At 36.8% G+C, this 11170-nt stretch overlaps 3 protein-coding genes across 4 annotated transcripts; 2 read left to right on the top strand and 1 right to left on the bottom strand.

Annotated features, from left to right (window-relative positions):
• Positions 1-167: 167 nt before the first annotated feature.
• On the bottom strand, positions 168-1225 carry nedd8 (NEDD8 ubiquitin like modifier). Its single transcript, XM_019107795.2, has 4 exons — positions 1061-1225; positions 771-818; positions 602-684; positions 168-517 (listed from the first exon to the last, which is right to left on the bottom strand). Exons 1-4 carry the CDS (start codon positions 1076-1078, stop codon positions 397-399), a joined length of 270 nt encoding a protein of 89 aa, XP_018963340.1. The 5' UTR covers positions 1079-1225; the 3' UTR covers positions 168-396.
• A 111-nt stretch (positions 1226-1336) lies between these two features.
• Positions 1337-6081, top strand: gmpr2 (guanosine monophosphate reductase 2). Of its 2 annotated transcripts, none has more exons than XM_042727366.1 (10): positions 1337-1634; positions 2037-2172; positions 2349-2468; positions 2572-2655; positions 2749-2922; positions 3013-3094; positions 3183-3289; positions 3887-3929; positions 4106-4265; positions 4677-6081. In XM_042727366.1, the coding sequence occupies exons 2-10, from the start codon at positions 2086-2088 to the stop codon at positions 4864-4866; spliced, it is 1047 nt and encodes a 348-aa protein (XP_042583300.1). In that variant the 5' UTR covers positions 1337-1634; positions 2037-2085; the 3' UTR covers positions 4867-6081. The 2 variants fall into 2 exon arrangements, with proteins under 2 accessions (XP_042583300.1, XP_042583301.1); XM_042727367.1 differs by having other exon boundaries at positions 1974-2172.
• Positions 6082-6250: 169 nt separating this feature from the next.
• On the top strand, positions 6251-10726 carry si:ch211-216p19.6 (E3 ubiquitin-protein ligase TRIM39). Its single transcript, XM_042727360.1, has 7 exons — positions 6251-6598; positions 6905-7461; positions 7542-7637; positions 8225-8458; positions 8549-8696; positions 8813-8839; positions 9922-10726. The coding sequence occupies exons 2-7, from the start codon at positions 6907-6909 to the stop codon at positions 10494-10496; spliced, it is 1635 nt and encodes a 544-aa protein (XP_042583294.1). The 5' UTR covers positions 6251-6598; positions 6905-6906; the 3' UTR covers positions 10497-10726.
• Positions 10727-11170: the final 444 nt, after the last annotated feature.

The following is an 11170-nucleotide window of genomic DNA, read 5'->3' as shown; positions in this document are numbered from 1 at the left end:
AAATAGTAGAAAATGGCACTAGCTTTTTTTCAGATGTAATAAAACTTGTGGTTTTTCAAAACTCTGACCATATTGTTTTGAGAAAAACATTCCCATTCAAGAACTGAGCCAAAGCAATTGAGGAAAACTTGAAAACTCTTCGAATGAAGAAAGAATAAACACTGTTACATGCTTAAATGGTTGCCTCAATTTTTATTGACAAACTGATACATCAGTTTTTTAACACTTCTTGTAAACTTGATGATGCTCTTAACAAATGAACAGGGAGTGGCATAAACAGGAAAAAGCTGACAAACAAAGAATGCAGTGGCTGCCACTCGTCAGTCCAGATGGTTCAAATGGCTTCTGGTGACATGTGCGAGCACATATCTAAGGTGGCCGAGCCAGGGCTGGCGGTCACACAGATGAGAGGAGGATGCTGGGATGCTGGTGGACCCGCCCACCTCTCAGTGCAAGAACCAGATGCAGCACAGAGCCACCCTGGATCTTGTAATCAGCTGCCGTTTTCTCATCATTCCTGAGGTGGACAACATGGAGGATTTAGAATAGAACTACAGAAACATTCAAGAACATGATTTAATGTGCACATAAAATACATTACATCTGTTTTCCGCTGTAGATGAGTCTCTGTTGCTGGGGTGGGATCCCCTCTTTCTCCTCCACTCTCTCTTTTATTCTCTCCACCTGAATAAAATAGACGCATCAGTGCTCTTTACTGTCAACTGCGGGTGCATCTTTTAACATTCGCTGTAAATCGTTTTATATTGTACCTTGTCTGTGGGCTCGATGTCGATCTCGATTTCTTTGCCAGTGAGTGTCTTTAAAAACAATGACGACGATTAAGCCATTTAGACATAAAATGAATGGGTGTTTTATCATTTACATACCACAGTTTGTTATAATATTATCGTTGGACGTCATACTGTAATATAATGTCGTTTGATGCGCAATGCCTTGCTGTATTTAATCAAATAATTACACTAGTTCAGTCTAGAACCATCCTGGCGAACTGGATAAGAACTGTGCTGAATGAAAGCGCTGCTCTTCGTTCATTTCTTACCTTGACTTTAATTAGCATTGTGGCTTCGTCTGTTTTAGAAATACATGCAGGGAAATTGAACGCGAATATAATCAGGCGACGGTGGAAGAAGTTCAGACACCTCTAATCAAATTATTCACACAGTTTCAGCACCGAAGTTCCTGCGTCACTGAAAAATAGTTCCTACCATTCTAGAGTCTGTAGGAAACGTTCCGAGGGTCCGTGTGGAAAATAACGGCATTCGATGACAGCTGACGATTTAGAACTAAGTAAAACGAAGTAATAGTTTTATATCTGATTATTTAAATACACATAACTTAGCAAACTAACGCTACATAACAAACTACTTCACTTGAATTCAAACTGACCGGGAAAAATTAAATTTGCGACATTTGTTGCGACAGTACGCTGCCAATCAATCGTTGACTGTAGTTTTTCGCTGAGCGTTTGAACTTGAATTTGTACGCAATCCGTCACCATAAAGACTACAGTACATCTTAACATCCGCCCTCCTAAAACGACCACCTCCAACCCGAAAACCGGTATCATTTTCTTCCATACAGCCTTTCTATAAGGTGCTCATCTGCAATTAAAGGTAAGGCAATATTTATTTTGTAGCGTGTATATATAAGGGCACGCGTGTAATTGTTTGTAATGGACAGAAAAACATGTCAAGATGACAGAAAAGCAACGATTATGATCTTGTGGCCTAAATGATCTGACAACTAAGACATGTGCAGAACACAGAACCAGATGTGAAACATTTAAGGGTCATTTTATTTTATTCTTTTTTTTATGATGCATTGCTTTACTCTCCTGTCTGAAATGGAATAAGTAATTGGTATTCTAAAATCACAGATTTAGAGTTTTTACATAATTATAAAAGAGGATATTTCCTGTCTCACCCTGCATAACCCTCCCCTTCCTTCCTCAGCCTCTGCAGCTCTCATAACAGGAGTGGGAATGTTTTCCTTTCCCTTGACTTGTGTTTTTGCAGACAGTGAGATACGGTTATAGCAGACTCAAGGCCATCGTCTTCAGCAGCCATGCCACGTATTGAAAATGATATCAAGCTCGACTTCAAGGACGTGCTGCTTCGACCCAAAAGAAGCACTCTCAAATCTCGCAGTGAGGTTAGTAACTCTTAGTATGTTTTTAATTGCATTATAGATGTCATATAGAGTATGAGTTTGGTCTAGCCTCAGTTTAATTTATGCTCCATTGCAATCACACATGTGGTGCAATGTCAACTACATTTTAGGTTCGCTTTCATTACTTTTCTCACTCTTCTGTCCTTCATCTGTTTCAGGTGGATCTCATGCACAGTTTTACCTTCAGAAACTCAAAGGGAAGTTACCGTGGCATTCCCATCATAGCCGCCAACATGGACACCGTGGGAACTTTTGAAATGGCCTCGGCCTTACATCAGGTGTGAATGAAATCTACACTAATTTCACTGAATTAAATATTTGTTGTGCCCTTTTTGTCCTTTTACCAGATTATATTAATTATTATTATTTTCTTTTTCATAGTTTAGTCTCTTTACAGCCATCCATAAGCATTATTGTGTGGATGACTGGAAGGAGTTTGCATCCAAACACCCAGAATGCTTACAAGTGAGCAGCATCTTTGCTAGAATTTAAATCTACGCACAAATCTCTAGACTACTGATATTTAAATGATTTGTGGTGCTTTCTTTGTTTCTCCAGAGTGTAGCAGTCAGCTCGGGGACCAGTGATGGGGACTTTGAGAAACTGGGGGCCATTCTGGCCGCTGTACCTCAGATTCAGTACATATGTGTGGATGTGGCCAATGGCTACTCTGAGCACTTTGTCAACTTCGTGAAAGACGTGAGGCAGAAGTTCCCTACACACACTATCACGGTCAGTTACCCCACAACAGATCGACATTTCGTTGACAGTGTCTCAATAGCAGTCATCTTAATATTCTGAGATCCATTTTGAATTTTGTAGGCTGGCAATGTGGTCACGGGAGAAATGGTCGAAGAGCTGATTCTTGCTGGTGCTGACATCATCAAAGTGGGGATTGGACCAGGTGACATCATCAGTTGTCTGTCGCCACAGTTTCGGATGGTGTTCTGATTCACATTACACCAGTTTCACACATGTGTTCATGTGTGCAGGTTCTGTGTGCACCACTCGTAAGAAGACCGGTGTGGGTTATCCTCAGCTGAGCGCAGTCATTGAATGTGCTGACGCTGCACATGGCCTGGGTGGACACATTATATCTGTGAGACTTCTTACATTGACCCTATAAAGCCTTACATCACATTAACCCTATGCATTTCTATAGCAACATAAAAAACCTGTTACACATATTCTACTACAAGCCTTCTCTCCTCTGATTGATAGCCTCTGACTGAATAATTCTTCAGCCATCTTCAGGTTGTGTTATGAAGTAAACATAAGAATAAGCATAATATTGTTATTAATATTTAAAGATGAGCATTTGTAGGACTGAAGCAGCTTAAGTTTACTTGATTTTCCATATATTATTTTTTAGAAATATCATGTTAAAATGTAGGTGTCAAGTATGATACAAAAGGAACGTTTTATTTTATTTATCTCTTAATTGTTATTGTATTGCATTGCCCCTAAAAAATGAAAACTACCAAGCTTTGATCATAAAACTAAGCTTTTAAATGTCATTTACTATATCTAACTATTATTTTGAAATATAGAGTGACAGCTGATATTTATATGCATTTTATGTTAGGGGTCTCATAGAGTTAACAGTGAAGAGTAACAGACCATGCTGCCTGCGTGCTTTGTTGACATATAAGCTTTGATCATGAATTTGTGGGATCTGTTTTTCATCTCTCTGTAGGATGGGGGATGCACCTGTCCAGGTGATGTCTCCAAAGCATTTGGTGAGTTTTGGTAACACTGCATTGTAATAATACCATGAAACAAGAAAGCAAGACATTTTAGTAACCAAAAACATTGGATTCAGACATTACTTGTTGCCTTACTACACATTTTTTAGATGTTGGTCACAACCAGTGTCACATTAGGCTTGTGTTTGATCGGCTAAACTGTGTCACAGGAGCTGGAGCTGACTTTGTGATGCTGGGAGGAATGCTTGCTGGTCATTCTGAGAGTGGGGGTGAAATCATTGAGAAAAACGGCAAGAAGTACAAACTGTTCTACGGCATGAGCTCAGACACGGCCATGAAGAAGCACGCAGGAGGTGTAGCAGAGTACAGGTAAGCTCATGAGAGACGCTCTCATGCTGGAGCCTGTGGATTGTTTATCTAGTGGTTTGTAAACTACATTACACAAATATTATTTGGTAAATTAGCAGTCAAGTCATCATTTATATAGCACATTATAAAATACAGATTGCTTCAAAACAGCTTAATAGTAATGAATAAAAAAAAATAACAGAATCAATGCTACAAACTTCTCAAAATATGATTCAAAATTTTAAAAAGACAGTAGCATCATTATTGCTCTCAAGTCAGTTCTGGTGTCAGTGTCAGAAGTCAGTCCTAATTATTAAATCGAATGGCTAGTTTGATTTACAACTGCATTTTGATTAAAAAAGAGAGAGATTTTTGGACTGTTAACACCACTCTTGAGTTGATTAATATTGATTGTCATTTTTGTGTTTTCAGGGCGTCGGAGGGTAAAACGGTTGAAGTGCCTTACAAAGGGCCTGTGGAGGCGACGGTGAGAGATGTGCTGGGTGGAGTTCGTTCCACCTGCACATACGTGGGTGCTGCTAAACTTAAAGAGTTGAGTCGTCGTACCACCTTCATTAGGGTGACCCAACAGCTCAACACAGTATTTGGTAATGACAATTAAGCCAGTCTACCCAGGTCCATATTTGGCCAAATTATGCCAAATCCATGCAAAGTTCATTTTATTCTTTCTCTGCAGTCAGATGCACACATATGCATATTCACTGACAAACACACATACACCTCATATTATCATTTAGCATTGTAACGAGCATTTTTGGGCTCGCACCTAAGCTTTTGAATTCAAAGGCTTTCCCCAGATGCTGTATTAAGGCCTAAAGCAACTGCATGGCCTTTCATTTTTTGATTTATCACTATTTGAAAACTTCTAATTTCGGAAATAACTGTTGAGCTTTTAAGGACACTGTAATACCGACTTAGTCTTATACTATATTGTAGTAACAGATGAGAACATACATTTGATTTAACTTATTACACTGTACTGATAGTGTATGTTTTGTGAAGGTAATGTTTTAGTTCATAGCCTTAAAATCTTGAGTTTGTTTTCTGTTCATTTATTTAAACAACCTCGGTTAGAGCCTTATATTTTTTCCAGAAAATGTGGGTACTATTTTAGACTTTGTTGTAGATTTTAGCTCAATGTCTGTGCCTAATGTCTTATATTTATATTAGATTTTCTGATAACATTCTGTTTCTTCATTCTGTTCACTGGACCAATGCAGATCCTTGAAAGGATTATTAAAGTATAAGCGGTCTGTTATACAATATGCTAAAGACCTCCGTTATGATTATGAACAACTATTATAATATAAAGAATATATCTGAAGACCAAGAAAGGGTATTTTTTAACCCTTTTAATGGATTCTCCTGTGTTTGTATGTAACAAATGCAGTGGTATTACACAATCTTTTGACATCTTAATCAGTTCCTGTAAAAGTATTGGCATGATTTTATGCGTTTTCTACTTGACCCTTAATTAACCTTAATAATTTTTTTAAATTAATTTCATACTTTTGACATTCCATCACATTTGTGTCCTTATTGATTGCGATTTAAAGTTGCTGCTGGAGTCGATATGAATGAGTGTTGAAGAAATATATTTTTCCCCACTTGCATAATTTGCTGAAAACCAAATGATCCCTCTGTTGGCTTATAAGTAGACGGTTTAATTTGATCCATATTGATATTTATCTTTATTACATGCTGTTAAATCAATTTTAATCTTTATATTTTACTGCAATTCAAATTATTTCAGATGTTTAATTGTTAACATCCCTGTATTGTATTGTGAAAATAAATCATTTAGTGAATCTCTAAAGAATGACTTGTGCTATTTGCTTTGTAGGTACATAATGTTTAATATATTTAGCAAAAGATAATATTTTTATACAATTTGAATACAGATAATTGTGTTTGTGACTATAAAGCCTTTGTTTGTCACGGTCAGTGTGAACATGCTGGCGCCCCTTCTTTTATTATGCTTAAGGTTTATGAGCCAGAATTTATGCACAACACATCAGATGCATACATTTCTGAAGATTTCTCTGAATTCCTGTCACAGCTTGCTTTTTACTGAGAACATTTACTCACGACTGAATCTGTTTTCACTGGAGCAGGTCTAAGAATGAAAGCATGTTACCACACAATTCATCAGAATACAGTCAGTCGCTACATAATTGCATGGGAGGGGTTACGATGTCACATATTGTAAAAAAAAAAAAAAAAAAAAAGTGGCGCGTGTACAATGAGGAAAAGGTAACAATATACGCTCTCCTACCTCCTGCATTACACCACAGCTGCACTGAGAACACATAAGAAACCACACGTACCTAGAGGTGAGGAAAACATCTTATTTGTCGGTGAATTGTGTTCCTTTCTAAGTGTTTGTTCCATTGGTGCATCACCCTTGCTTTCTGTTCATGTATGAGCAATTGTACTAAGGCTATTATTTGAAAGGACACTTTCAAACTTTATTTGTAGCTTCATTCAAATCTTTATTGTAATACCAATTAAAGTGTATGTTGTATTTTACATCCCATATCAAAACCAGTTTGACTGGTTCAATTTGTTTTAAAAAGGAGGGGCAAGGAGAGATATCTTGTGTGTTTGTACAATCATTTGTGTTTTTTTTTTCTCACCAGCGATGGCTTCTTCCATCAGGTCCCAGGCTGAACAGTGCCTGTGTTCAATATGTCAGGATTTCTTCTCTGACCCAGTAACCATTCCGTGTGGACACAACTTCTGCATGGAATGCATCACTCAACACTGGGACAGCAGTATGTGCACGCAGTGTCCCCTTTGCAAGAAGGACTTCCACTTGAGACCAGATCTTGGCATCAACAGAGAATTCAGAGAGCTCATTGAAGGACTGAAGAGAGGAGAAAGTCCTTTCCAACCTGGTGCAGTACCATGTGATGCCTGTACAAAAATAAAGAGAGGAGCTTTGAAGTCTTGCCTGCATTGTGAAGGATCTTTCTGTAAAACTCACCTAGAGCCTCACAACACTGTCGCAAAACTGAAGAAACACAAACTTATCAACCCTGCGGAGAATCTGCAAGATTATATATGCCCGAAGCATGAGAAGCCACTGGTGCTGTTCTGCAGAGATGATCAGAAGTGTGTGTGCCTGTCGTGTTCGACGAAAGACCACAGAACCCACAACACTGTTCCTGTAGAGAAGGAGAGTGAAGAACGGAAGGTGAGAGAGGCTTAATCTGTATCTGTGCTTCAATGGCTTTCAAACTTTGCTGTAAAGAAAGTTTTATTTTTTGTCCACAGTCTCAGCTAGGGAGAAGACAAGCCGAAGTGAATTTGATGATTCAGAGCAGAATGAAGAAAATTGAAGAAATTAAATGCTCGGCACAGCTCAGCATGGTTAGTCTTGTTTTATGTTCATTGCAAGGTTTTATTAAATTTGGTCAGAACACAATGTTGAATGATCCTATTTATTATTTACATTTGGCAGATGCTTTTATTCAAGGTGATTTCAGTTTCATTCAAGCCATACATTTTAGCAGTTCAATGCATTCCTTATCTATATCTGATCTCCCAGTTGTGGCCAGAATCAGATTTAAGGTTTTAATGCTGGCTTTCAAATCCGGAACAGCACCTCCTTACCTCAAACCTACAAGTCAGCTAAGGTCACTTCGTGAGCAATGCAGTGGCAAAAAATCCCTCTCTAACACCCTCTCTGTTCATCTCTGCACTGGCATGAGCTGTAAACTGCTGAGACCATCATACATTTAAAAAAGTAGCTGAAGACAGACCTCTTCCACAAACACTTTAAACACACACTCACACCCCACAAAAATCTCTTCTCTAGCTTGCATCCGAAATGAGTTAACCTGTAATAAACCTCTTTTGCGCGCTACTTTAGATAAAAACAGCTGCCAAATGCATAAATGCAAATGTAAATTTGGTGGCCATATATTAAGACTGAATATACATTATCCTTTATTTAGCAAAGCTCAGAAAAAGAAAAAGCAGACATTGTCGAGCTGTTCACTAGTCTGATCCGCTCCATTGAGAGATGTCAGTCTGAGCTGCTGGAGGTGATGGAGCAGAAGCAGACAGCAGCAGAAACACAGGCTGAAGAGCTGATTAAAGAGCTGGAGCAGGAAATCACTGAACTGGAGAGAAGAAACACTGAGCTGGAGCAGCTCTCACACACTGAAGATCACCTGCACCTCCTACAGGTCAGTGTCTCTCTCTGATCACTTCACAGGATAACACTTAACATGCTGAGGGATTTCTCTCTCTCTCTCTCTCTCTCTCTCCTCCTTTAGATTTATCCATCCCTGTGCAGCCCTTTAGACACTAAGATCTGGGCTGGGATCAGTACTGACACTCATCTGAAGGAGGACGCTGTGAGGAGAGCCCTGACAAAGCATCAAGAATTCCTCAGTAGTGCAATGGTGAAGGTTACAGGAACTGGTGAGCATTTCACTGTTATGTTGTGAATACATTGAAAAAGAATTATTTTGTAAGCATTCAACACTGTTAAAAGCTAAGACTGGCACAGTAATCAAGTGTATACATTGTTTCCACAGAGCTAAAGAGGATTGAGAAGTTTACAGGTACAAGTCATCTGTGCCATTTTCCTACATTCATACACAAAAATGTTTACATTTCTAAATATATTGTGGGCATTTTTAATCATATGAACTATTAAAACTCACTTTTCATATTACTTGAATTTGTCAAACAATGTCCAGCAGTTGATATACATGCATGGTTCCATTTTTTTCTGAAAATGTTTATTAATTAATAGACACAATTTAATAATACTTTTACACTTTTTACATCATTTGACAAAATTATTGAGTGATTGGAAATTACACACAAATTCTACACTCAAAAGGAATATTTTCCTTGATGTGTTTTTCACAAATCACATATTCTCACAAATCTCATATTTCATCTCAAACTCTTCAATGACACTGAAAAAATAACTGTTGAAAAATAAATGAATAATAGAAATTATAAATTAATAGAACTGCAATAGAATACGTCATAGTTTTAAATATATAGTAATGGATGTTCACATTTTAATATTGAAATTCTGGAGTAAGTCTAAAACAATAAATTAGGGCTGTCAAATGATTAATCATGATTAATCATATCCAAAATAAAAGTTTTGTTTACATAATATATGTGTGCATACTGTGTATATTTATTATGTATATATAAATACACTCACATGCATGTATATATTTAAGAAGAATATGTTATGTTTATATATTAAATATATTTATATATAATATAAAATATAAGAATATAAATATATAAATGTATATACATGTAAATATTTTCTAAATATATAATTTATGTGTGTGTATTTATATATACATAATAAATATACCCTGTACACATACATATATTATGTAAACAAAACTTTTATTTTGGATGTGATTAATCGTGATTAATCATTTGACAGCCCTACAATAAATACATGCATACATACAGGGCATTTGAAAAGTAGCAAATATAAATGATAAACAGTTCAGTTAAAAAAAAATTTTTGGCATAAAAGAAAAATTGATCATTTTGACCCATACAAAGTTTGTTTTGTTTATTGCTAAAAATATACCCCAGCGACTTAAGACAGGGCCATATATGTTAAAAATGTCTGGTAATTATTTGTTCTGATCTCTCTCAGTGAATGTGACTATGGATCCTGAAACAGCTCATCCAAAAATCTCCTTGTCTGAGGATGACAAACAAGCTGGATATGGAGAAACAAGACAGATTGTCCCGGACAGTCCGTGGAAGTTTGATACATGTCCCAGCATCCTGGGGAAGGAGGGATTCTCCTCTGGGAAATTTTATTTCGAGGTGCAGGTGAAGGGGAAAACTGAGTGGGATTTAGGTGTGGCGAGGGAGTCTGTGAACAGAAAGGGAATAATTACTCTGAGTCCCAGGAATGGACTCTGGACACTGTGGTTGAGGAATGGAAGTGAGTATAAGGCCTGCGACTGTCTGTCTGTCTCTCTCTGTCTGAAAGCCAAGCCTCAGAAGGTGGGTGTGTATGTAGACTATGAGGAAGGTCTGGTCTCATTTTATGATGTGGAGTCCAGGTCTCATATCTACTCATTCACTGGTCAGGCTTTCACTGAGAAACTCTATCCATATTTCAGCCCAGGCTTTAATCATGGAGATAAAAATTCAGCCCCACTGATCATTTCACCTGTCGGAAAGAATACGTGTATTTTAGCCAATTATAACCATTTGTAATTAAAATAATGTTTTTTTTTTTTGTTTTTTTTTTGCTAGTAAAACAACTTTCTTAAGGTTCCAATTACAGTAACCTCAAATAAAGATGATCTTTAAACTTGATGTTTTGTTGGGAATTTGTGATGTTTTGGATTTTTACATAATATTTAAATGTGCCCCAAGACTTATGTTCTGCTGTAACAACATATTGTGTCACAATATATAGCAATAAATAAATTCAACAATATGTTTCATGGATAGTGACAATATATCGTGTATAATTCACCCAAAAATTACAGTTTAGACACATTTAATTTAAATTAAAAAATGTATTCTCATACTGTATAAACAATGATGTATATAAGAAAATACAATATTTAAAACTTTTTCAATGAATTAAAAGAAAAACATTTATATATATATATATATTACTAAACACTGATTGACGGTAAGTACTGGCATGAGGAATGCTGCAAATGACAACACGATGAAAAAAATGAGCAGAGGTTGAAGAAGCTTTATTTAGTAGAGGTGTCAATGTGTCAAAATCTATATAGTGCAGAACCATTTTATGCCTTTTACATTTCATCTCTATCACTGCCATCATCTGCAAAGGTTTAAAATGTCTTTAAAACTTACAGAAATGAATATTAAGAACATATGTATAAATCCTTACCCCGTTGATTGTATCATAT

This window comes from Cyprinus carpio, chromosome B7 (assembly GCF_018340385.1).
Source record: "Cyprinus carpio isolate SPL01 chromosome B7, ASM1834038v1, whole genome shotgun sequence".
Lineage (NCBI taxonomy): Eukaryota > Metazoa > Chordata > Actinopteri > Cypriniformes > Cyprinidae > Cyprinus > Cyprinus carpio.
This window is presented reverse-complemented; position numbering and strand designations above follow the sequence as displayed.

Bases quoted from the DNA above. Each gene is read 5' to 3' on its own strand.
- nedd8 (XM_019107795.2), bottom strand. The intron at 685-770 runs GTACAATATAAA...TATTTTATTCAG, and splicing joins ACATCGAGCCCACAGACAAG to GTGGAGAGAATAAAAGAGAG. The intron at 518-601 runs GTAATGTATTTT...TGTCCACCTCAG, and splicing joins ATCTACAGCGGAAAACAGAT to GAATGATGAGAAAACGGCAG.
- gmpr2 (XM_042727366.1), top strand. From the start codon at position 2,086: ATGCCACGTATTGAAAATGATATCAAGCTCGACTTCAAGGACGTGCTG. The intron at 2,656-2,748 runs GTGAGCAGCATC...TTGTTTCTCCAG, and splicing joins AACACCCAGAATGCTTACAA to AGTGTAGCAGTCAGCTCGGG. The intron at 2,923-3,012 runs GTCAGTTACCCC...TGAATTTTGTAG, and splicing joins TCCCTACACACACTATCACG to GCTGGCAATGTGGTCACGGG.
- si:ch211-216p19.6 (XM_042727360.1), top strand. From the start codon at position 6,907: ATGGCTTCTTCCATCAGGTCCCAGGCTGAACAGTGCCTGTGTTCAATA. The intron at 8,697-8,812 runs GTGAGCATTTCA...TTGTTTCCACAG, and splicing joins GGTGAAGGTTACAGGAACTG to AGCTAAAGAGGATTGAGAAG. The intron at 8,840-9,921 runs GTACAAGTCATC...GATCTCTCTCAG, and splicing joins GAGGATTGAGAAGTTTACAG to TGAATGTGACTATGGATCCT.